This window comes from Canis lupus, chromosome 7 (assembly GCF_048164855.1).
Source record: "Canis lupus baileyi chromosome 7, mCanLup2.hap1, whole genome shotgun sequence".
Lineage (NCBI taxonomy): Eukaryota > Metazoa > Chordata > Mammalia > Carnivora > Canidae > Canis > Canis lupus.
Genome location: NC_132844.1, coordinates 69,859,966 through 69,881,784, shown reverse-complemented (window position 1 = coordinate 69,881,784; position 21,819 = coordinate 69,859,966). Strand labels below are relative to the sequence as shown.

General features: G+C 45.8%; 2 protein-coding genes across 5 annotated transcripts; one reads left to right on the top strand and one right to left on the bottom strand.

Annotated features, from left to right (window-relative positions):
• Window positions 1-742: 742 nt before the first annotated feature.
• Window positions 743-15,989, bottom strand: VPS52 (VPS52 subunit of GARP complex). 4 transcript variants are annotated; one of them, XR_012034459.1, is made up of 20 exons: window positions 15,502-15,911; window positions 14,768-14,852; window positions 14,581-14,633; window positions 14,322-14,397; window positions 14,064-14,131; window positions 13,589-13,764; window positions 13,045-13,195; window positions 12,647-12,747; window positions 12,402-12,534; window positions 12,206-12,263; window positions 11,713-11,846; window positions 11,092-11,247; window positions 10,508-10,626; window positions 9,975-10,114; window positions 9,603-9,698; window positions 9,380-9,487; window positions 9,096-9,161; window positions 1,914-2,025; window positions 1,587-1,705; window positions 743-1,390 (listed from the first exon to the last, which is right to left on the bottom strand). XR_012034459.1 is itself a non-coding variant. In XM_072833484.1 (20 exons), the coding sequence occupies exons 1-20, from the start codon at window positions 15,775-15,777 to the stop codon at window positions 1,244-1,246; spliced, it is 2,172 nt and encodes a 723-aa protein (XP_072689585.1). In that variant the 5' UTR covers window positions 15,778-15,989; the 3' UTR covers window positions 743-1,243. The 4 variants fall into 4 exon arrangements, 3 of the variants coding, with proteins under 3 accessions (XP_072689585.1, XP_072689582.1, XP_072689584.1); XM_072833484.1 differs by having other exon boundaries at window positions 9,991-10,114; window positions 15,688-15,989; XM_072833481.1 differs by having other exon boundaries at window positions 9,991-10,114.
• A 102-nt stretch (window positions 15,990-16,091) lies between these two features.
• RPS18 (ribosomal protein S18) lies at window positions 16,092-21,641 on the top strand. Its single transcript, XM_072833494.1, has 6 exons — window positions 16,092-16,223; window positions 16,664-16,762; window positions 20,953-21,039; window positions 21,118-21,219; window positions 21,323-21,414; window positions 21,523-21,641. The coding sequence occupies exons 1-6, from the start codon at window positions 16,221-16,223 to the stop codon at window positions 21,596-21,598; spliced, it is 459 nt and encodes a 152-aa protein (XP_072689595.1). The 5' UTR covers window positions 16,092-16,220; the 3' UTR covers window positions 21,599-21,641.
• The last annotated feature ends 178 nt before the right edge of the window (window positions 21,642-21,819 follow it).

The following is a 21,819-nucleotide window of genomic DNA, read 5'->3' as shown; positions in this document are numbered from 1 at the left end:
CGCCGCCGGCCTAGAGGCACCCTCTCCTCCACCCCGCCCCAGGCCCGGCTCGCGTCCAGAGAGCCCGCGCCGGGGGTGGAATTCTTTTTCCTTCAGTAGCTCGCTGGGACTTGGGAAGCAATGCTCGGGCCATGTGGGAGAAGGAAACAGAGGAAACATCCCCAAATTACCATTTTCTCCCGACTGCCTGCGCCTTTCCCGTTAGGACTAAAAAGGCGCCCCCGTGTCTCTTCTGTCTAGAGTCTGAGTTCAAACGAGGTGTAGGGGTGCAGTAGGAAGCAAACACAGAAATAGATGAAACAGGCACGCTGCAAACCTGTCCCACCCCCGCCCTGGTGTGAGTGCTACAGCCCTCCAGCCCCCCATGCAAGTTAAGCCCCTGTTAGGGAATCAAGGTAGCCTGTGGAACAGTGCCTGAGGCTGTACAACCGTGTTCCCAGCCCTTGAGGGATCTGCCCTTTTTTTTTTTTTTTTGAGGTATTTGCCATTTTTAACCAGGGGCCACCTTCCTCCACCAGGCTGGTTACTCACGACACAGTCCCCTCCCTAAAACCAACGCTGCTACTTCTTTGGCCTGAAGCAGCTAGAGATTAGAAGTTACTATCTGTACCCCTTCTTCTGGACACCCACCAGAAGGGAGATAAGCCCAGGAGAGAGCCAGAACAAAAAAGTGATCCTGGAGCAGAGGTGGGGGCCACTTGAAGGCCCCAGGAAGAAGGAGGAAGGAAATGAGAGAAGAGTATTATGTCATATTAAATATTTATTGTTTTCTGCAGACTGACCTTGGAGTAACTCTCAAGCCAGGAGAGGTCTTGTTAGTGTTCAAGTTGCTGAGATCTTAGGTCAAAAAGCTACAGAAAAGAAATCACTGAGTGAAAGGGGAAAAAAAAAAATCAATGACTTGCCTTGCCACCAATTCCAAGAGTTGAGGCGTTGCACCTCAGGCCATGGTGACAAGAGTTGAGACTGAAACAGTAAAGATTTTACTGGGGGAAGAGAACTTGGGTGTGGGGGAAGGGGTGGTGAAATCAGGGAAATGATAAAGGCTTTTGGAAGCCCGGGGGGAGTGGTCCTGGGAACCCAAAAACAAGGTGATCCAGCTTATTCTGATGAGGCAGGGTGAGGCATGTCAAGGACCTGGGAGGCAGGTGGACAACTGTTAAGGAAACCCCAGATGAAGAAGAGTCTGGGATGGGGTACGGAAGTCCATGGAGAAGGCGGGTGGATCCCAGGGTCTGGCGCATCAAAAGTTGGGCTTGTGCTTCTTGAGCTCCACCATAAGGTGATGAATGTTGATAAGCTCTGCCCGGGCAGGGAGAGCTCGGAGCTGGGGCTGAGAGAGTACCCGGTGGAAGCGATGATAGAGCTGGATCAGCTGGGTCAAAGCTCCCTGGTCAGAGAAAGTCATGAAAGATCAGGCTGTGGAGTGGTGCTAGAGATGGTATCAGGAATCAGGCTAGGGCTCATCCAGAACTTTGGGCATGCTGGTAGTTGAAGGTCATGGGTCACCTGGATGATGCTGAGCCCAGAGAAAACAACTAATGATAGGGGTTGGAGGGAAGGGAGGCCTGGAAGCTGCAAGTTACCTGGATGATACTGGTTCCATTTCTGAAGTTGGTGAAACTCCGCATTACATCCTGACTCAGAGACTCCACTGATGATTTCCAGGAACTACCAAAGCCACGGATCAGTTGAGTAACCCGGGCTGATGGCAGGAGCAAAGAGAGAGGGTCTCAGAAAAGGACTTGGCTAGGTGATCTTTAACCCTTACGTCCTCCCCAAGGCACAGCCCTCTTCCACATCCAATCTCATTTTCCTGCTCTACCCCCTCCTCATGGAATCTGCCTCCTCTCATTTTTCTTCTCCACTCCCCTTACCATTAACTCCACCACCTGACCACATCATCTGCATACCTTCTTCCCCTCGAAGTCGCTCAGCCTGTCCACGTTCAATTAAAGCCTCGGCTTCCTTCACAAATGCCACCAGACCCCCAAAAGGGGGAGACAACAACTCTTCAATGAATTCCTGTAGAAATAAGCACACACACATACACATAGTCAAATGTCCTGGTATCAAGACATTTTCCCACTTCTGGCATCATGAATGACTAGATCCTCAGAATATTGCCAGAGCAAATTACATACTTTAAGACACCAATGGTCCCAAAACACTAAACTTGAACTGGGGAGCAAAGCACAAGTAATTGGGATCAGAGCCAGAACCAGAAAGGTAGGAAGCTGGGAGAGGCAAGGCTGCCAGAAGACAAATGGCGATGGCAACTCTGCTATCTGGAATCTGAGCCTGATGCCAGACTCAAGTGGAGAAGCGGAGCCTGGGCCTCTTGTGAGAGCCTCAAAGGGGTGCTGACATAAATCGAGGTGGATTAGGTCTTTCAGTAATTTGCCTACCGTAAACGCAGAGGCAAATCCTCTTGACAGAAAAATATCCTCAATCTCATTTTAGGCCCATATGACTCCCCCTGATTAAGACAGAGCAATGAACTCAAAGATCGTCAGACACATATGAAAGGAAACTACCATGAGAAACAGTATAAACAATAAGCAATGGACTTAGACTGGTATACCAAAGACTGCCAACATCAGAACTGTCAGATACGGGCAGCCCTGGTGGCACTGCGGTTTGGCGCCGCCTGCAGTCTGGGGTGTGATCCTGGAGACCTGGGATCGAGTCCCACATCGGGCTCCCGGCATGGAGCCTGCTTCTCCCTCTCCCTCTGCCTGTGTCTCTGCCTCTCTCTCTGTGTCTATGAATAAATAAATAAAATCTTTAAAAAAAAACTGTCATATACACAGCAGTTGTGAGTTCTGTATGAAACATTCAAAGAATTAAAAATATAGACACAAAGATGACGACTCAACAAGATGAGGAATGGACAGACTTGAAACAAAATGAAACTTTCAAGAGATGACTTAAAAATTAAAAGTCTTTAATTTTAAAAAGTCAACAGGTTATACAGCAGATTAGAAATACCTGAAGAATGATACAGCAAATTGAATTTTATAATTGAAGAAATGACTTAAAATGTAGCACAGATGAGATGGGAAATTTTGAGACATTGAGGGTTATGGAAATCTAGTTCATGGATGTAGGCAGTGATCACTGATGGCTATTGACAGAAAAGGAACCAAGAAACCATTATGTGCCCCCAATGGAAGTACATACCACTAGCTCTCAACTATCCTTGGGGCGGGGGGGGCGGGGGGGTGGGCAACTAACTGCAAACTGATCAAGACTTTTCATCTAACTACACATTTATGGAAAAAAAGAAAAAAGTCTAGCCATACCATGGAATGCAATCTGCAAAATCTAGACTGTATTCTGTTATTCTAACATGACAGATGACTCAGTTACTTGGTTTCTTCCACAGATAAATTGCAGAGGAGGTAAGCAAAGATGGAAGGGCACTCTATAGATCACAAAGAGACATATGTATGTACCATACATGGATGTTAATTTGAACTATAAAAACCATTTATGGGGATCCCTGGGTGGCGCAGCGGTTTGGCGCCTGCCTTTGGCCCAGGGCGCGATCCTGGAGACCCGGGATCGAATCCCACATCAGGCTCCCGGTGCATGGAGCCTGCTTCTCCCTCTGCCTATGTCTCTGCCTCTCTCTCTTTCTCTCTCTGTGACTATCATAAATAAATAAAAATTAAAAAAAAAAAAAAAAGTCAAAAACCATTTATGACTGAGAAAATCTGAACACTAGCTCTTTTAAGATCATTTTTTTAAAGTGTGATAATATATTGTGGGTTTTCTTTTTTTAAAGATTTTATTTATTCATGAGAGACACACAGAAAGAGAGAGGCGGAGACACAGGCAGAGGGAGAAGCAGGTTCCATGCAAAGAGCCTGACGTGGGACTCGATCCCAGGTTTCCAGGATCACACCCTGGGCTGAAGGCGGCGCTAAACTGCTGAGCCACTGGGGCTACCTATATTGTGTTTTTAAAAACACATCCTGACACAGATGAAATGATGATGTATAAGATTTAATCCAAAATAACGGGGGCCGGGGGGAATCCCTGGGTGGCTCAGCGGTTTGGCGCCTGCCTTCGGTCCAGGCATGATCCTGGACTCCAGGATCGAGTCCTATATGGGGCTCCCTGCATGGAGCATGCTCCTCCCTGTGGGGAGCCTGCTTCTCCCTCTGCCTATGTCTCTGCCTCTCTCTCTCTTTCTCTCTCTCTCTGTGTGTCTATCACGAATAAATAAATAAAATCTGGGGATCCCTGGGTGGTGCAGCGGTTTGGCGCCTGCCTTTGGCCCAGGGCGCGATCCTGGAGACCCGGGATCAAATCCCACGTCGGGCTCCCGGTGCATGGAGCCTGCTTCTCCCTCTGCCTGTGTCTCTGCCTCTCTCTCTCTCACTGTGTGCCTATCATAAATAAATAAAAATAAAAATAAATAAATAAATAAATAAATAAATAAAATCTTTAAAAAAAAAATAACTGGGGGGCAGGCACGGAAGGATGAGCAATGGGTGCTGATAGAAAGGAATAAAACTGTCCCCAAGTACTTACTGATTGAAGATCTGTGATGGTACTTGGGGGTGCGACCCCTGGGAGAGGACCCCAGGGGATCCACTATGCTATTAGTATGTGCATTTGAAATCTCCCACAATAAAAAGTTAAAATTGGGGTGCCTGGCTGGTTGAGTCAGTAGAGCATGTGACTCTTGATCTTGGGATTGTGAGTTCAAGTCCCATGTTGGGTGTAGAGATTGCTTAAAAATAAAATCTTTAGGGGTGCCTGGGTGGCTCAGCCAGTTAAGCGTCTGTCTTTGGCTCAGGTCATAATCTGAAGGTCCTAGGATTGAGCCCCGCACTGGGCTCCATAGTCAGCGTGGAGCCTGCTTCTCCCTCTCCATCTGCCACTCCCCCGGCTTGTGCTCTCTCACTGTCAAATAAATTCTTTTAAAAAAAAATAAAAATAAAAATAAATAACCTTTAGAAATTTTTTTAAAATGGCAGGGCTGAATGAAAGCAGAAACCCAAGCTTGATAGTAAGATCTGGTAGGGTGAAAGTGAAACTTTTAAAACAATTTCCATTTAAAAATAAAATCCTTGGGGTACCTGAGAAGTTCAGTCAGGTGTTTGGCTCTTGATTTCAGCTCAGGTCATGATCTCGGGTTGTGGGATAAAGCCCTGTGTTGGGGCTCAGTGCAGAGCCTGCTTGGGATTCTCTGTCCCTCTCCCTTTGCCCCTCCCTGCTCCCCGCCTCACCCCTACTTGAGCATGCTCTCTCTAAAAAAAATAAAAATGAAAAAATATTTTTCTACTCTTCCCACCAAAAATCCACTTACATCACTGAAGAATGTCCAGTAATTAATATGAGATGGGGAAGACATTCCTAAGAACGGATCTTTCTATAACTGAGGGATCTTCATTTGTAATGTCATTTTGAACAGAGATTAAATAACCAAATTCAACCTATTCCAGTCGCCCAAATGCAATAACCCACTTTTAACAATATAACAGTGGGGAGGCACAGGGAATATACTGCAAAAGGAAGTTCAGCTAAGAGAGATGAGCTGTCCTTTTTTTTCTTTTTTTTGAGATGAGCTGTCCTAACACAGTAGCCATGACTCACATGTAGCTATCAATCACTTAAAATGTGGTTAGTTAGGGCACCTGGGTGGCTCCGTGGTTGAGTGTTTGCCTTTGGCTTGGGTCCTGATCCCGGGGTCCAGAGATCTAGTCCTGCATCGGGCTCCCCACAGGGAACCTGCTTCTCCTTCTGCCTATGTCTCTGCCTCTCTCTGTGTCTCTCACAAATAAATAAATAAATAAATAAATAAATAAATAAATAAATAAATAAATAAATAAAATCTTTATTTTTTTATTTTTTTAAAGATTTTATTTATTAATTCATGAGAGACAGAGAGAGACAGAGGCAGAGACACAGGCCGAGGGAGAAGCAGGCTCCATGCAGGGAGCCCGATGTGGGACTCGATCCTGGGACTCCAGAATCACGCCATGGACCGAAGTCAGGCACTAGACCGCTGAGTCACCCAGGGATTCCCATAAATAAAATCTTAAAAAAAAAAAAAAAAATAGCATTTTTTTTTTAAGATTTCTCTATTTATTCACGAGAGACACACAGAGAGAGAGGCAGAGTCATTCGCAGAGGGAGAAGCAGGCTCCCCACAGGGAGCCTGAAGTGGGACTCGATCCTGGATCCTGGGATCACGCCCTGAGCCAAAGGCCGACGCTCAATTGCTAGGCCACCCAGGCGTCCCCCAATAGCATTTCTATATGGCAGTTAAAACAACAAGAAAATTTCTTTCTAAAATGATACTATTTAAGTAACAAGTTTATTTAAAGGACAAATTCTAAAAGAATAGATCAAAAAGCCTAAACAATTAGAAAAAAAAAGTAATTCTTCCTGGTAAGTCCTAGTACTCCTAGTAATTATCCCTAAATAAATGTGGATTTATTCCTAGTAGGAATAACTACAGTAACAACTAGCACACTAGGGATTGAGAAGAATATTCTTGACCAGATAAAAGGCATCTACAAAAACACTCACAGCAGTGTTACTCCTAATGGGGAAATGAGGAAAGCATTCCCTTTAAAATCAGGAACAGGATAGGGGTTCTCACTATTACACTTCTATTCAACTGCTCAACATTGTCAGAGAGATCCTAGCCAGAACAGTAGTAGATCAAAGACGTAAGAAACTAAAGACAAAGGATTGGAAACTATATATTTACTCCTAGGAGGGTGAAATCTACATAATCTACATATTACATCTAACTAGGAATAACTCTGGCCAAAGATTTGCAATGTTTTTGTGTTGAAAATTACAAAAGGTTGCAAGAAGATATTAAAGAATATCTTTAAAAATGGGAAGCCCAAGTTCATGGATGAGAAGATTCAACATCATAAACTATCAATTCTTCAAAATTGATCCAAACTGATCAATGCAATTCCAATCAAAATCCTTAAAAGTTTTTTCAATGTGAAAACTTAACAGCTAACTATAAAATTTATATGAAAAAATCAAGAGGCCAATATATTCAAGGTATTCCTGAAAAAGATAGAATTTGCATAATTATATAGCATAATGTTTGCATAGTTATAAAGCATTATAATTAAAACTGCACGACAGGTCAGACAAATTAATCAATAGAATAGAATAGAGGGAAGACACATATATTTATAGTTTTGCTATGTGACAGAAGCACACTGCAGATCAAGTAGAGAAAGGGATTTTCCATAAGTGCTTCTGGGCCCATCGTTATCTATATTAAAACATTAAATTAGGTTCTACCTCACATCATACACAAAATCAATTCCAGGTAAATTTAGAGCTTAAACATAAAAAGCAAGATTCTACAACATTAAGAAGAAAATGTAGTATAATGTTTTTCTGATGTTAGGATGATATGAGACTTTTCTTTTTTCTTTTTTAAAGATTTTATTTTATTTATTTATGAGAGACACACAGAGAGAGGCAGAGACACAGGCAGAGGGAGAAGCAGGCTCCATGCAGGGAGCCCAACGCAGGACTTGATCCCGGGACTCCAGGATCACGCCCTGGGCTGAAGGCAGGTGCTAAACCACTGAGCCACCCAGGCGTCCCTGAGATTTATTTTTTAAGATCTTATTTATTTATTTGACAGACAGTGAGTGAGAGAGAGAAGAGAGTGCATCAGCATGGGCAAGGGGCAGAGAGAGAAGAAGCAGGCTCCCCACTGAGCAGGGAGCCCAGTGTGGGGCTGGATCCCCAGGACCCTGAGATCATGACCTGAGCCAAAGGCAGACGCTTTACTGACTGAGTCCCTCAAAAGCCCAATACAAGATTTCTTAAATGAGACAGAAAAATCAAGAAAAAATCAGTAAAGCCAATCACATTAAAATTAAGAATTTGTCCATCATGAGACAACATAAATAAAAATAAAAAATAAAGCTCTGAAATATATCTGCAACCTATACAACCAAAAAATTGGTTTCATAAATATATTTTAAAAATCGTATAAATCAAAAAGAAATACACAACCCAATTTTAAAAAGGCCAAATGCTACAACAGATATTTTATGGAATAGAAAACTTTGTATAACTACTTAACATTTGAAATGATGCTCAATTTCAATAGTAATCAGAAAAATGCATATAAAGACCCCTAAGGAGATACCTATACCAGAATGGCAAAGATAGTTTGGTAATACCATGTGTTGTAGAAAATATAGCTCAATGAGAATTCTTACACATTGCCAGTAAAGAAAAAACTAGTATACCACTTAGGAAAACTATATGGCACTGTCTCATAAGGTTGAATGCTGGCAAACCCTACAAGCAACAAGCCAAGTCCTACTTCCAAGAGAAACTTTTATAAAACTTCTCTCCATCTACATGCACTAAAAAACATAACTGTTCATAAAACAACTCTCACAGTTGCAAAAAACTAGAAATAATCCCAAGGTCCACTTGCAGGAAAAAACGTTACATTCACACAATATAAAATTATATAAAGTAAAAAAGAAAAAGCTGTAGCCATATGTCATAATATGATAATGTTGGAAAAATTATGCATGAAAAAAATCCTGTGATTGCTTTTATGTCACTCAAGAATAAAAATAAAAATAAAAATATAATACAGGTGGGGAGGTACCTGGCTGGCTCAGCAGATAGAGCCCACAATTCTGGATCGCGGGGTCATGAGTTTGAGCCCCATGTTGGGCATGGAGACTACTTAAAAAAAGAAAATAAATAAAAAATAAAAACGTTAGAAATAAATAAGTACAACTAAGTTAATTAGTTGCCATACTTACAGCTATATTTTTGAAAGCAAGAGCATGGTAAACACAATACTTAGGTCAAGAAAAGACTTAAAAGTGTGATGGGCAAGGAAATGGGCTGAGGAAGAATTCATTGTTTAATGCTGGTTATCGTCAAGGTAGGTGAAGGCTTCAGGGGTATGTGTATCGTTAAAAAAAAACACAAAAGGAAAGGAAACCAGTAGTTCCAATTCTGGGTACATGAAGCCCTTTACCTGCCACTCCCTAAACACACACACACAGAAGAGAAAATAGCACATGAGACTCTCCCTCTCTTCTTCCCCACCCCCCTACCTGTGTCCGAGCATTGAGCAGCTGCTGGAAACTCTCAACCTCTTTGCTGTCATCTGCAGCCCGCTCCTAAGGGAAGACAAAGGGAAATCTCAAGTGTGGGAGAAGCAGCCCTTGACTTCAGGATATCCCCTTCCTTCCACATTTACTGTACTTGGCCAGGCAATGCGCCAGATGCCAAGAATAACTTACGGAACAAGACCAAGCTCTGTCCTCACAGAGCAAACAGAGCAGTGGGGGAGGCCAAACCCTCTGGGTAGGGAGGAAGAGAGAAATAGTGTCTGTACCATTAGCACGCCCAGCATCATGTCATAGTTGTTGATCAAAAACACAAGTTGCTCCTTCCTTGAGGAGAACTCAGCTGCCACTCGGAGGACAAAATTCTCCACTTCCACCTGGAAAAGCCAGAAGGAAGAGGTGACATGAGAAGGTGAGGGCACACAGCGCTCCTCACACTGCAGGCCACTGAGGCAGCCCAGCCACTGGGAAGTCTCTCCTGCCCACCCTCACCTGTAGCTGTCCTAGCAGCTGCATTGTCCGTTCATTGGGAACTGTCTGATTGATGCTGACAAGAGCAGACGAGAACTCTGCATATCGGCGCGTGATCTTGGGAAAAGAAAAGTGGTAATAAAATCACACCATCCCCCTGACCCAACCAAAGCAATCTTGCAAGTCCCTAGGAGCTGGCCCATCAACCTCTGTGACTCCCACCCCCAATCACTATAATAAATGATGCCAAATTCACCCTGAATTCACATACTCCTAGACTGCCCCACACACAGAGTGTGCCCCAATATCCAGCCAGGCCCACAACACAACTGGGAACCCGACCAACCCCCATAATGAAGCTAGAGCCCTGCCTTTTGGGAACCCCTTTGTTACCCTTGCCCTCTCTCACATAGTGGGGCCGAGTATCCAGCCCCCCTAGCCGCTGAGGGTCAGTGCTTCGGACACTCTGGACATTCATCTCCAGGATCAGCTCAAACCGTGGCCACAGCAAGGCAAGCACTTGCTCCCAGTACCTGCAGACTTAATCAGAATTAGAGATCAGCTGGCAAGAAATGTGAGGGTCGTGATGAGCACTAGGTGATACATGCAAATATTGAATCGCTATTATCATACACCTGAAACTAAGAGGATACTGTATGTTCACTAACTGGAATTAAAATAAAAATTTAAAAGGCCAAAAAGAAATCTGGGAGGACGGAGGTAGGGTTTCTGTGGGGGAACCCAGCTGATGGCTGATGGAGGTTGGACTAGTATGAATGGTGAGGCAGAAAGCAGTACTGTCCCCAGGCAGATGAACGGGAGTAAGAGTCAGGTGTCAGGTCAGCAGCAGCCCAATGGTCAGAACAGGACCATGTAAAGCCAAGGGTTCAAGAGCAATGGGGCATCAAGGACCAGAACTCAGTGACCTGTCCAGGGCAGGAACATCCCTCTTCGCTGCAATGTTACGGAACCGGAGGACGATGTGGATACAGAGAAAAACAGCAATGGCATCGTAGCAGTCCGTGAGATAGGACTCCAGGTGTTTCTACGATTCAGGGATAGAAGAATTGGAAAAGAGCGTTCGTTATTCTGTCATTCCTAGTGGCTACAGACAAATGCATGTACTCCTCTGGGGATGCAGCCCTGGGAGGGAGGGTAGGGAGCTCTCAGGAAATGCCTCCTCCTTCCCTGTCCACTAGCCCCTCAGGTGGTCCTGCTGCCTTGCCCATCAGGATTTAAGATCACAAGCCCATCACAGCAGAATTCAGGGCTGAGCACCATTTCAGGGGCCCCTCCGTTTTCAGATGCTACTGCCTGGCTATGGGTCAGTAGTAGGGGTACCTCAGGGACCCCAAGCTTTGAGGGTTTCATATGCTCTGTGAGTACAAGGCTTAGACATTTTAGAATTAGGGGGGGCCTGGTTTCAGTACTACCAGAGCTATGACCCCCTACAGTGCTGCAGAGGACTGAGGACAAAGGGGTCTAAGAGCACAGGAGCTGGGGATCTTACCAGGGTCATGCCAAGGGTGCGACCCATGACAGCATGGAAGAGATCATGTGCAGCCGAGCCGGATACAACAAAGAATTCGCAGATGAAAAGATATTCACGGCAAGAATTGTCTAGGAGGGCGTAGTGCTGGCTGCGGAAGAGGGCCTCAAATGGATACTAGGATGGGAGAGGTGAAGAAGAGGGACAGAAGGGATGGACCCCAATGCTGACTCTCCATAGATATTGCTGGAAAATCAGCAAGCCTGGGTAACGAGAGCTCAGGTCTTTCCCATCTAACCCAGGTGCAGGCTGTGAAGGAGCATCCTGAATGGGTACTGAAAGGGGTAGAGGGACGAGGGGCTCAAGAGAAGAACCCACCCCCACCTGCTGTTATTGCACCACCCAACTCTACAACCTACCCCAAGATGTTCCCTTCAGCCAATCTCTCTCTATATATGTCCTGAAGTCAACGGTCTCAACCCTCTTCACATCACAGAACACTTGGGTGATCCAAGAAGGTCATTCCCCGTTCTAAGGGGATTGATACAGGGGACTGCAGGGCGGGAAGCTTTGCCCAGAGGTCTGGCCTCTCCTACCCATGCCCAGCACACCCTCATGACTGACTCTCATCCCTTCTCCTACCCTCTGTTCTCCCCGCTGGGCAGTGTGGGGCACCAGGATGGGGGCCTCCAGTTCAGTGGGGGAGATGACAGAGCCACGGGTCCCCAGGGTGAAGATGGTGTTCCTGCTGCGGAGGGAAGGCTTTGAGAAGAATCGTAAAGGATCAGAGTCAGGGAAAACAACTAGATCACAATGGTGACAGACTCAGAGGCTCATTACCTCCAGGGACCGCAGGCAGCCAGACACAGCCTAGATGTCCCTCCTTCCCAGTACCTTGGCCCCACTTCATCTGACACCCGGGAACGGGCTTCAGAGAGCTCCTACCCTCCCTGCCATCACATGTAGAACTATGTGTCAAAAGGATGCATGCCTTTTTCGGGCGGCAGGGGGGGAGGGGGATAGCCATTATCACATTCTCAAAGGTTTTGGTCCCAGAGAAAAAGACAAGAAGCAGTGCCTTTGAGGCACTGTCACTATCAAGGCCTACTACGTGGGTTCCTCAGTTCTAGGATATCTTTCTTTGCTGTGTCTTCCACACCCATTAGATCATCCTTCTCGGCAACTTCCTCATACTAAGAAAAAAAGAGAAAAGGGAACCAGTAAGCATCTCCTCCCCTGTTGTGATAAAACAATTTTTCCCCACTGTCCAGCCCTGCCTGGGGGTGGCCCCTCTTCCCCAATCCTAGCCATGCCTCCCTCCTTGGCCTCACCTGCACTTTCATGAGCCGCCCTAGGTAAGAGCGATAGTAAGACAGGTAGATCTTGCTCAGCGTTTCCACATACTCATCCCTGATTTCCTTTGCCGTTGCCCGTTCATTGCCCAGCAGAAACTGGTAGAAGAACCTGGAGAGGCCAGGGACAAGTCAGTCTCCCCACCTTCCCCAAGAAAGCAGACCCCTCACCAGGCTGACTGATGGCCCAGAGGCCATGCTGAGCCTTTCCTTTGGGCACTGACCTGTACTTGAGCAGGGCCGTCTGGGGGATCTGATAGTTGGTCATTGGTTTTCTGAAGGAATAAATCTTCTGAAGGATGAACTCTCGGATCTTCGTCACCGCCTGGACATGGGGGGAGGAAACAAACACAGGGCATGAAGCTGCAACCTTATGACTGTTATGGAAATGGTGGGGGGAGGGTCACATTTCAAATACAGGAGGATGGAGGTTGGAGAAGACCTCATCAGTATTTCTGAAAGTGTTCAGGGGAACCTAGAGATGTGAAGATGAGCTCTGCCAGTAAAGGCAGGGTGAAATTCTTGGGGATGGGCTACAGTGAGCGCTGCTGGGGAAACCCAGGTTGAAGGTGTCAGGGAGGCTGGTTCTAGTAATCTTGGGGGTATCATCCCCACCCCTCACCTTCACCCGTAGCCGGTCAAGTATGCCTCTGACATCAGCACAAGCCGCTGTGCCTCTAGCCTCCTGCTCTCGGACTGCAGCCGCCTTGGCATCCAGTTCCTGCAGCTGCTCCAGGAACCTAGGCTCTGTCACTGGTGCCTCCAGAATTGCCCTGGGTAGCAGGGACAGGTGGAAGGGGTTATAGGAGGGAGACCCAGACATCAGTAGGTCCCAAACTATATTCCTTACATCCAGCCTGTCACCTCTCCCTTCACACGCTAAGTCACATAGTCAGGATACGTGTACAAAGTCTCCTGTTCCTGGAACCTCCCCCAATCCCACGTCCATAAAGCCTTAAACCTCCCAACTAAACCTCCCAACTAAATGCCTGACTCTGGATATTCCTAATCTTTGATGCCTAAAGCATGCATCAAGGTTGAGTTGTCAACCACCCATCAGTTTCTGGAAGGTGCTTGAACTGCTGAGGCCAGGAGACCCATGTGGTAGGTCATCCTAGACCATCTACCTGCTATAGACATTGTAACTCTTCAAAATGGCAACTTACATGATCAGAGCAGAGGGCACTATCAGACCATCGACAAGTTCCCCAAGTTTTCCCCGAACTGCCTGGCGGTTTCGAAGCCGAATATTCATGGCTCCTGACTGTTCCTGCAGTGTCCGGATCTCAGAGCTAATAGAGCTGAGGTCACTCTGAAAAGCTCCCAACATCTGCTCCATGCGCTGGGGGGAGGACAGAAGATGTTGTTGGAGCACCAAAGGGTTGGCAAGGGACAAATGGGCCACCTAAGTTTATTGGTAAAGTCTTCAGTATCAGTCCTCGAAGGTAGGTGATGAGGTAAGAAGTACCCAAAAGGTCACTGGCAAATAACATTAGTTATGGCAGTAGCAACAAAAAGGTCTGCTAAGGTCATCCTGAACGTGAATCTAACTATCCCCACCTGAGGATGATGACTTAAAGAACAACACCAGACCATGATCTGGTTCAGGGTTAAGAGGGATCACAGGTCATGGTTACTAACCTCAAGAACAGCATCGCAGGCTGTGATCTGGTTGTGGAGAGACGCTATGTTCTCACTCTCCTGGATATCTAATCCACAAAAAGTCAAGGGGCCTCGCCATAAAGCTGGAGATTCTCAGACCTGTGGGACTATTCCCATTTTTCCCAGAGATGACAGAAACTGCCATGAGAAGATGTCAGCCCCTGCTGGGCTGCATGCACCATGCTCCGCAAAATCTCTATTTTAATAACATCACCCTTTTTCTCTACTGGAGGATACAATCTCGAATGGATTTCTGCTCAATCTGCTGTAGTTCCAGCTCAACCTGCTTTGAATAGTGACGGAGATCCACACCCTAGGGGAACATTAACACAACAGGTTAAGAGGAAGTGGCAGTGAAGAGACCCTAGAAAGAATCAATAAAGGACTAGAAGGTGAGACACCAGGGTGATGTTGTAAGAGTGAGAGACTGTCCTTTTTTTTCCTCTTTGAGGGGAGGGTAAGAGGAGGGATAAATCAGTACAGCAGAAAGCCTCACCGTTTTAAGAGCTTCCTTTACTAACTCATCCTCCAGATTTGCCTGAATGTGAACTGGAAATAGAAATTTATCATAAGGGTCCAGCTCCCGCAAACGAACATCTGTACACCATTCCCCACCTTATTACTTCCAGCACCATACCTCTTGGATCACAAGCAGTTTGCATCCACCTCATGCCATCACTTACCATCCACTTCATCCAGAATAAATTCATCAGAGGAGATGTCCAATTCTCCAAGTGGCAATGGCTCCTGAAGACCAGGGCCACCCCCCTGGAGAGGGACAAGTCAACAGGAAAGGGCACAGTAAGAGAGAGAGAGAGAACAAATATAACGGGATAATCCACAGACCTTCAAGGTTTGGGGAAGGTGGGGCTGGGCTGGGTTTTTATTGGGAAGCCATGGGCACTGGGTCAAAAAATTCCAAAAGTCTCACACTGTCCCCAATCTGCTATTTGGGGCTCCTAGGTAGGGAATATAACAAAAAGACTCAAAAGTCACCACAAGAGTAAAGGAGGAGTTGCAGAGGACAGGGCTAAACTTACAGCTGAGTGTAGGATCCCCAGACTCCTGCTATCTTAGGTGTTCTATCACAATCCCTGTGGGGATCACCTGCCCTTCTAGAAATGTCAGCTAACAGTGTTTACCTGCGGGCCAGGTGCCATTTTTCATACATTCATTCATCTAATCATAACCAACAATTTCTACGGTGAAGTCTTATCATTTCCTTCACCTTATACGTGGGGAAAGTATAACACAGAGAAACTGATTAACCCGCCCAACGACACACAGCGTGCAAGAGGCAAAGCTGGAATTAGAACCCAGGCGATCTGACCATAGTCACGTTCTTAACCTTTACACTATACTGCCGCTGTATTCTGCCCTCAGATCTGGAAGTTAACTGAAATTCTGCCACTGGCACCTGAGTCGGCCATTCTGACTCCAGGGCAGACTCAGACCCGACTCCAAGGACGGATACGGAAAAACACACAGGGAGCATCACCGTTAACAGCCGCTCGCCCACTCTTCTGCCTAAACCCAGCCCAGGCCCTTCTGACGCGAGGACCCCCGGACAAGACTCCGGAGAGAAAGAGCCCCACGTCCGCACCAGCGGGCCCTCCTCCTCCTCCATATCCGAGGTCCCGGCTCTCAGCAGCAGCTCTCGCGCAGCCGCCGCCATGGTCGCAGCAGCTGCCATTCTGCGTAGCCTCACTTCCGGCAGCTGTCCAGTCGCCGTAGGTCCGTCCCTGGGGTGGACCTACAAATCCTAGAGGGTCTTGCAGAGAGCGAAATCGTTCCCAGATATTTGAATTAAGTTGTTGGACTCCAGCCTTCCCCTTTCAGCCCTAACCACTTGACCCAACTGCAAATGGGAACTGGATATCTGAAGCACAATCGCACCCCGGAACCTTTGCTGCTCTCCCTCTTAAGGACTTTACGAACATGTAAAGAGAGGCCGCACCGGAAGTTCTGGTAAAGAAGAGAGATTCTCATAGTTGAATTAGTTCTGGCACCAGCGGCTTCCGGAAGCGCTCCTGCGTGATCGCTCCGCCTCTTCCGCTGATAGCTATATAAGCCTAGTATGTCACTTCCGTTCTCTCTTCCACGGGAGGCCCGCACGCCGCTGCAGAGGCTGCTGCCATGGTAAGAGTGGATTTCGTGCGGGGATCCGGCGACATCGGAACCGGGACACGGAAAGTCTGCTGTTAGGGATCAGAAAACGCCCTGTTTTAGGGGTTAGCAACTTTCTGTGTGAATCTTTGGAGCGCACCCCTGGGAAGGAATGACTGAGGACTTCCAGTTCTGTGGAGTAGGCCAGAGGAAGAGTCACTCGAAACCGGCGAAAAGGCTTGGGCGTGAATGGGGACCTGAGGTCTCCGCCTCTCAGTGTACTTTTGGGAACGGGCAGAAGACTTGCCCCCTCCCAGAGGTTGCGTTTTCCCGAGCTTGAACACTTAAGGTTTTGCGAGCGGGACTGAAGGGGGGAGGGTTGTTGCTCCCGGTGTGACAACCCGGACGTTCCTCTTGACGTTACTGTTTGATGGTGGTTGACGGTGTCCTGTTTCTCCCCCTGTCTCTGCCAGTCTCTAGTGATCCCTGAGAAGTTCCAGCACATTTTGCGAGTACTTAACACCAATATCGATGGGCGGCGGAAAATAGCCTTTGCCATCACAGCAATTAAGGTAAGGTAGGGTAAGGAACGGAGCCTGTAAATGAGACAGGATAGCTGTAAGTGAGGAAGGGTCCAGGAGACATGTCCCAACCAGATCACCTTAGCTGCTGGGTAAACTAAAGAACGGTTAAAAGAGTGACTAGTCCTCTGGTCTCTTACATCATTTCCACCAAAAGGTAAGTAATGAAAGCCAGAGAAGAGTCGCACATCAAGCCAAGATACTCTAGATGGGGAGTGGGTTCCCTCGGCTTCTAGAATTCACTAAAAGTTTGTTGGACCGTCACCTGTTGTCATCCTGTGAAGTTCGTTCTAGGTTTGGTTTCTGCTTCTGCTCCCCACTGCAGAGCATCGTGACAGCTACCCTTCCTGTGATCTACATGCCCTAGAAATTTTGTAATCATACATGGTGGGTAGTCGAAATGCCAACAGACTGCCAAGTGTGAAGAAACCTATAGTTAGGAAGTGGGAGGAGTATCATTACATCGTGAACAGTATTTATTCCAATGTCAGAGGTGAATACAATGCATTTCCCCTTTCTACCTCATAGGAACCATCGGTATTTGGCTCATATTATGCCTTAGGTCGGTGAGCATAAGTTTGGGTGTTTTCTTTCACTGACCTAATGAACTGGCCTTCCAGTTGGGGTCATTCCATCATTTTGTTTTGTTTTTGTTAGTATATTAATTGTGGATATGGTTGAATGTGGTTTTGCCAGTGTGTGGACACCGTGGGAGCAGGGATAGACAGGGATAGAACTGAACAAAACGGGGTAGTCCTATTTTGTTCACAGTTCCCAGCTCCTGGTGCATAATAGGTGCTCATGAAATGTTAGAAATGGATCCAGGGATGCTGTAGCCTGGTTTCAAAGAATTTAAAGGAAACATAAGTATTAGGTAACTTGACCAATCAAAGCTATATGTTCTAGCTTTGGTTCATAAGATTGATCAGATTTCTTTGGTTCTTTTGTTTTATTGCAGGATGTACAATTTTCACTTGTTCTTAAATGGTAAATAAGAAGATTGCTTTTTTCTGTTTTTTTGAAACTAGTAAGGCAATATAAAATATACTAGTACTTTTAAAGATTGCTATGAGGCTTAAATGGGATAGTGAATAGACCTGCATATCACAGGTCTATATTGTAGGTTCAGTTCTAGGCAATAAAGTGGGTCAAATATTTTGGTTTCCCAGTGCATATGCAAGTTATATTTACTCTAATCAGTATTTCAGTATTGAATGTGTAGTAATGCATTATGTCTTTTAAAAGCACATGCTTTAATTTAAAAATACTTTATTGCTAAAAAATGCATATCATTGTGAGCTTTCGAGGAGCCATGATCACAAGTCACTATAACATAAAATAATTAAAAGGTTTGAAATAACGTGAGAATTACCAGAGTGCCATGAGCACATAGTGAGCAAATGCTGTTGGAAAAATGGCACTGAGACTTGACACAGGATTTGCCGCAAGCCTTCAGTTTGTAAACAAAACCAGGGTATCTGCACAGCGTCCTTAAACAAGGTGTACCTGTATTGAAGATGGTTGCAGTTAGTGGGATGCTTGTGTTAAACCCTTTCTCTTTGTTTCTGAAAATTAATTGGATTTGTATTTACTTTCATTAAATATGTCATAGCCTTTGTAATCCACTTAAAACAATTTAACCAAAGGACTTTAAGGTACTTTATGAACTTTGTAATAAGTCTCTTAGGGATCCCGATGCTTATCACTGGGAAAGGTTATCCCTAGAGATAGATTATACAGAGATTATTGCTGATTGTGTGGAGAGCCAGCAAATTGAGGTAGCTCTTCCTCTGATAATAGAACTGAAGCTTGAACAGGAGGGGGTCTTTTTTTGTTGTTGTTAAGGATCCGGAAAGGAGGAGGGGTAATACTTGGAAACTGGAACAAAGTGCAGTGTGGGGAGCTGGGGATGGGGAGGGATTCCTCAAAAGATGTGGTTAAAGAGTGGTAAGCAAGATTAATTGCCTAGGGAAGGATGAAGAATGGAGTGGAAGTTGACAGTAAGTAGAAGAGAATGAGCGAGAATACAGATCCTATTAAGATTATTTTATCCTGTGATCCCTTCCTAATTGTTTTGTTTCTACTTGTAGACTTTTCGCTATGGCTATTTAAGGTTGGCTGGTCTTCTGCCCTTCTCTAAATCAGGGTGACACTGCTCTATGGGTTATTTGGAAACCTGGAAGGGAGAGGTTGGAGTTGGGCATAAGAGAGATGGTCCCCTGAATATACTTACCCTTATGGATGGAGGAAACAGGTGGTCCCCTTGGAAAAGGGATCTAATTTAGAAAGTTGGCAGGTCCGTATCAGTCAGCAAACAACGCTATCAAAAATCTTAGCCACTTAGGGTGGCTCTGTCAGTTAAGCATCTGTCTCTTCATTTTAGCTCAGGTCTTAATCTCAGAGTCAGAGTCCATGCTGGGCATGGAGCCTACTTTTTTTTTTTTTTTTAAGGTAGTTTACAGCAACTTTTTAAAAACTTTATTATGGAAAAATTAAAACGTTTGAAAGTAGAGGGAAGAAAATTAGCCCCTATGAATATCACCTAGCTAAAAACTTGCAATCTTGTTTCATCTATATTCACTATCATTTAAAAGTAAATCTCAGGGCCACCTGGGCGGCTCAGAGGTTGAGCATCTGCCTTTGGCTTGGGTTGTGATCGCAGAGTGCTGGGATCGAGTCCCAGATCCAGTTCGCTGCAGGGAGCCTGGTTCTGTCTCATGAATAAATAAAAGTCTTTTTAAAAGAAAATCTAAATCTCAGACATACTATTTTATCTATAAACTCTAATGTTGTTTTTGGGTTTCAGGGTTTTGTTTTTAAGATTTGAGAGAGAGTATATGTGTGAGCAGAGGGGCAGAGGAAGAAAGAATCCGAATGCTGAAGAAAACCCAGCATGAAGCTCAATCTCAAAATCCTGAGATCATGACCTGAGCTGAAATCACGAGTAGGACACCTAACTGAATAAACTACCCACGTGTCCAAGAGACCTAATCTCTTCTGAATCAACCTGTAATTTGATTTTCTAGGTCAATTTTTTTTTTTTTTTTTTTTTTAGATTTTTATTTGGTGGGGAGGGGGAAAAGCAGATTGACCACTGAGCAGGGAGTCCTGCATGGCCCTAATCCTAGGACCATGAGATCCTGACCTGAACTGAAAGGCAGATGCTTAACCAACCCAGGTGCCCCCTAGGTCACTTTTTACACAGAGGAAATATCTCTCCATTTCTTGAGGCTGCTGAAACAAGTTACCACAGACTTGTTGGTTTAAAACAACAAAAACTACCATAGTTCTGGATGCCAAACATAGAAAATCAAAGTGTCAGCAAGGCCATGCTCTTCTGGGAATCCTATGTTCTGGTGGCTGTCACCCAAGGTTATCCTTTCTGTTGCTTTTGTTAGCTGCATCATTTCTCCTATCACATGGCCTTCTACTTTGTGTCCTCTCCTTTTAAAAAGATACCAGATATTGGATTCGGGGCCTGTCATAATCCAGTGTAACCTCACTGTAACTAATTATATTTGCAATGGCCCTATTAAGGTCACATCCTGGGATTCTAGATGGACCTGTTGGGGTAGGTGGGCAGTACTATTCAACCCAGCACATCATTCTTCACAATTCATGTGTGTTTTCTTCATGAGTTCAGGTAGCAAGGAGAACCGGTATTGGTGCTGACAGTGCCACCAGTTTAAGCATTAGTTCCTTTTCAGTTTCGTTTGGGCACTTAGCTCCCTTTTCCCTGGTCATCTCCGGACACTGACAAAATCAAGTTTGTGATCTTGGGAAACTGTTCATGATGGCGATGGGGTGATCTGCCCAAAGAATTATGACCTTTACAGACCCAGAGCACCACATCAGTTTTGAGATGGTACCCATCAGTTTTGAGAGCCAAGCCCTTTGTCCTCCACAATGCAGAGACTAGAAGATACTGTACTGTTCTTAGGTGCTGTTGCAAGTGTCTTTAACAGTCAACATCTGATGGCTATATATGCTGAGCAGTGTGAAAAAAGATTCTTTTTTTTTGCCCGACCTACCCCTGAAAAAGTATTTAATAGTTAGATTCTGTATTTAGAAAAGTATCACACTGGGTGGTTGCAGGCCCTACCTTTGTGTCCTCTTTGAATAGTCGGGCTATAAAGGGAACCAAAAACAGACTCAACCCCAATTCCAAAACCTCTCCACAGGGTGTGGGGCGAAGATATGCTCATGTGGTATTGAGGAAAGCAGACATCGATCTCACCAAGAGAGCAGGAGAGCTCACTGAGGATGAGGTGAGGAGGGAGGGCGGGTTGGATTGGGGCCTGCCTTGGAAGGGAAGCCTGTACCTGACTTTTTGTCCTGCCTGCCAGGTGGAACGTGTGATCACTATTATGCAGAATCCACGCCAGTATAAGATCCCTGACTGGTTTTTGAACAGACAAAAGGATGTAAAGGATGGAAAGTACAGCCAGGTGTGTATTAAGATGGGAGAGATAAGAGGCAGGGTGTGTCTAGTCAGAATTTGTCCTAGGAGGTCAGAGGATAAACATTCTTCACCCCCTCTTCCAAATCCAGGTCCTGGCCAATGGTCTGGACAACAAACTTCGTGAAGACCTGGAGAGACTGAAGAAGATTCGAGCCCACAGGGGGCTGCGCCACTTTTGGGGGTGAGTGGGGGTCCCTCCCTGCCCCTAGGCTCCCAGAGCTTTGCCATGCTCTGCCTCCTTCCTTCGCATTGTGTATAACCTGTGGCCCTTCTGTTTTCTCACCTGCAGACTTCGTGTCCGAGGCCAGCACACCAAGACCACAGGGCGCCGTGGTCGCACCGTGGGTGTGTCCAAGAAGAAATAAACCTGTAGGCCTTGTCTTGTTAATAAATCGTTTATACACCTAAGGCTTCCTTCTGTGTGTTTCTCTTCTTTCTCCTGGCGGGGGGGGGGGGGGGGGGGGCTATCAAACCGGGCCCTGTGGCTGTTTGTCCTCTTGTGGGGTGGCCTCATTAAGCTGCCCCGGGTGTGGGCTGAAGCCGTGGCATTGCCAATCGCCGCCCTACCTGAAGCGACCCTGTGGCG

Coding starts and splice junctions, on each gene's coding strand:
- RPS18 (XM_072833494.1), top strand. Junction 21,040..21,117: donor GAGAGCTCACTGAGGATGAG/GTGAGGAGGGAG, acceptor CCTGCCTGCCAG/GTGGAACGTGTGATCACTAT. Junction 21,220..21,322: donor AGGATGGAAAGTACAGCCAG/GTGTGTATTAAG, acceptor TTCCAAATCCAG/GTCCTGGCCAATGGTCTGGA.
- VPS52 (XM_072833481.1), bottom strand. CDS start 15,777: ATGGCAGCTGCTGCGACCATGGCGGCGGCTGCGCGAGAGCTGCTGCTG. Junction 13,765..14,063: donor CCTGCGATGCTGTTCTTGAG/GTTAGTAACCAT, acceptor TCCTCCCCCCAG/CGCATGGAGCAGATGTTGGG. Junction 12,264..12,401: donor GGCGGCTCATGAAAGTGCAG/GTGAGGCCAAGG, acceptor TTTTTTTCTTAG/TATGAGGAAGTTGCCGAGAA.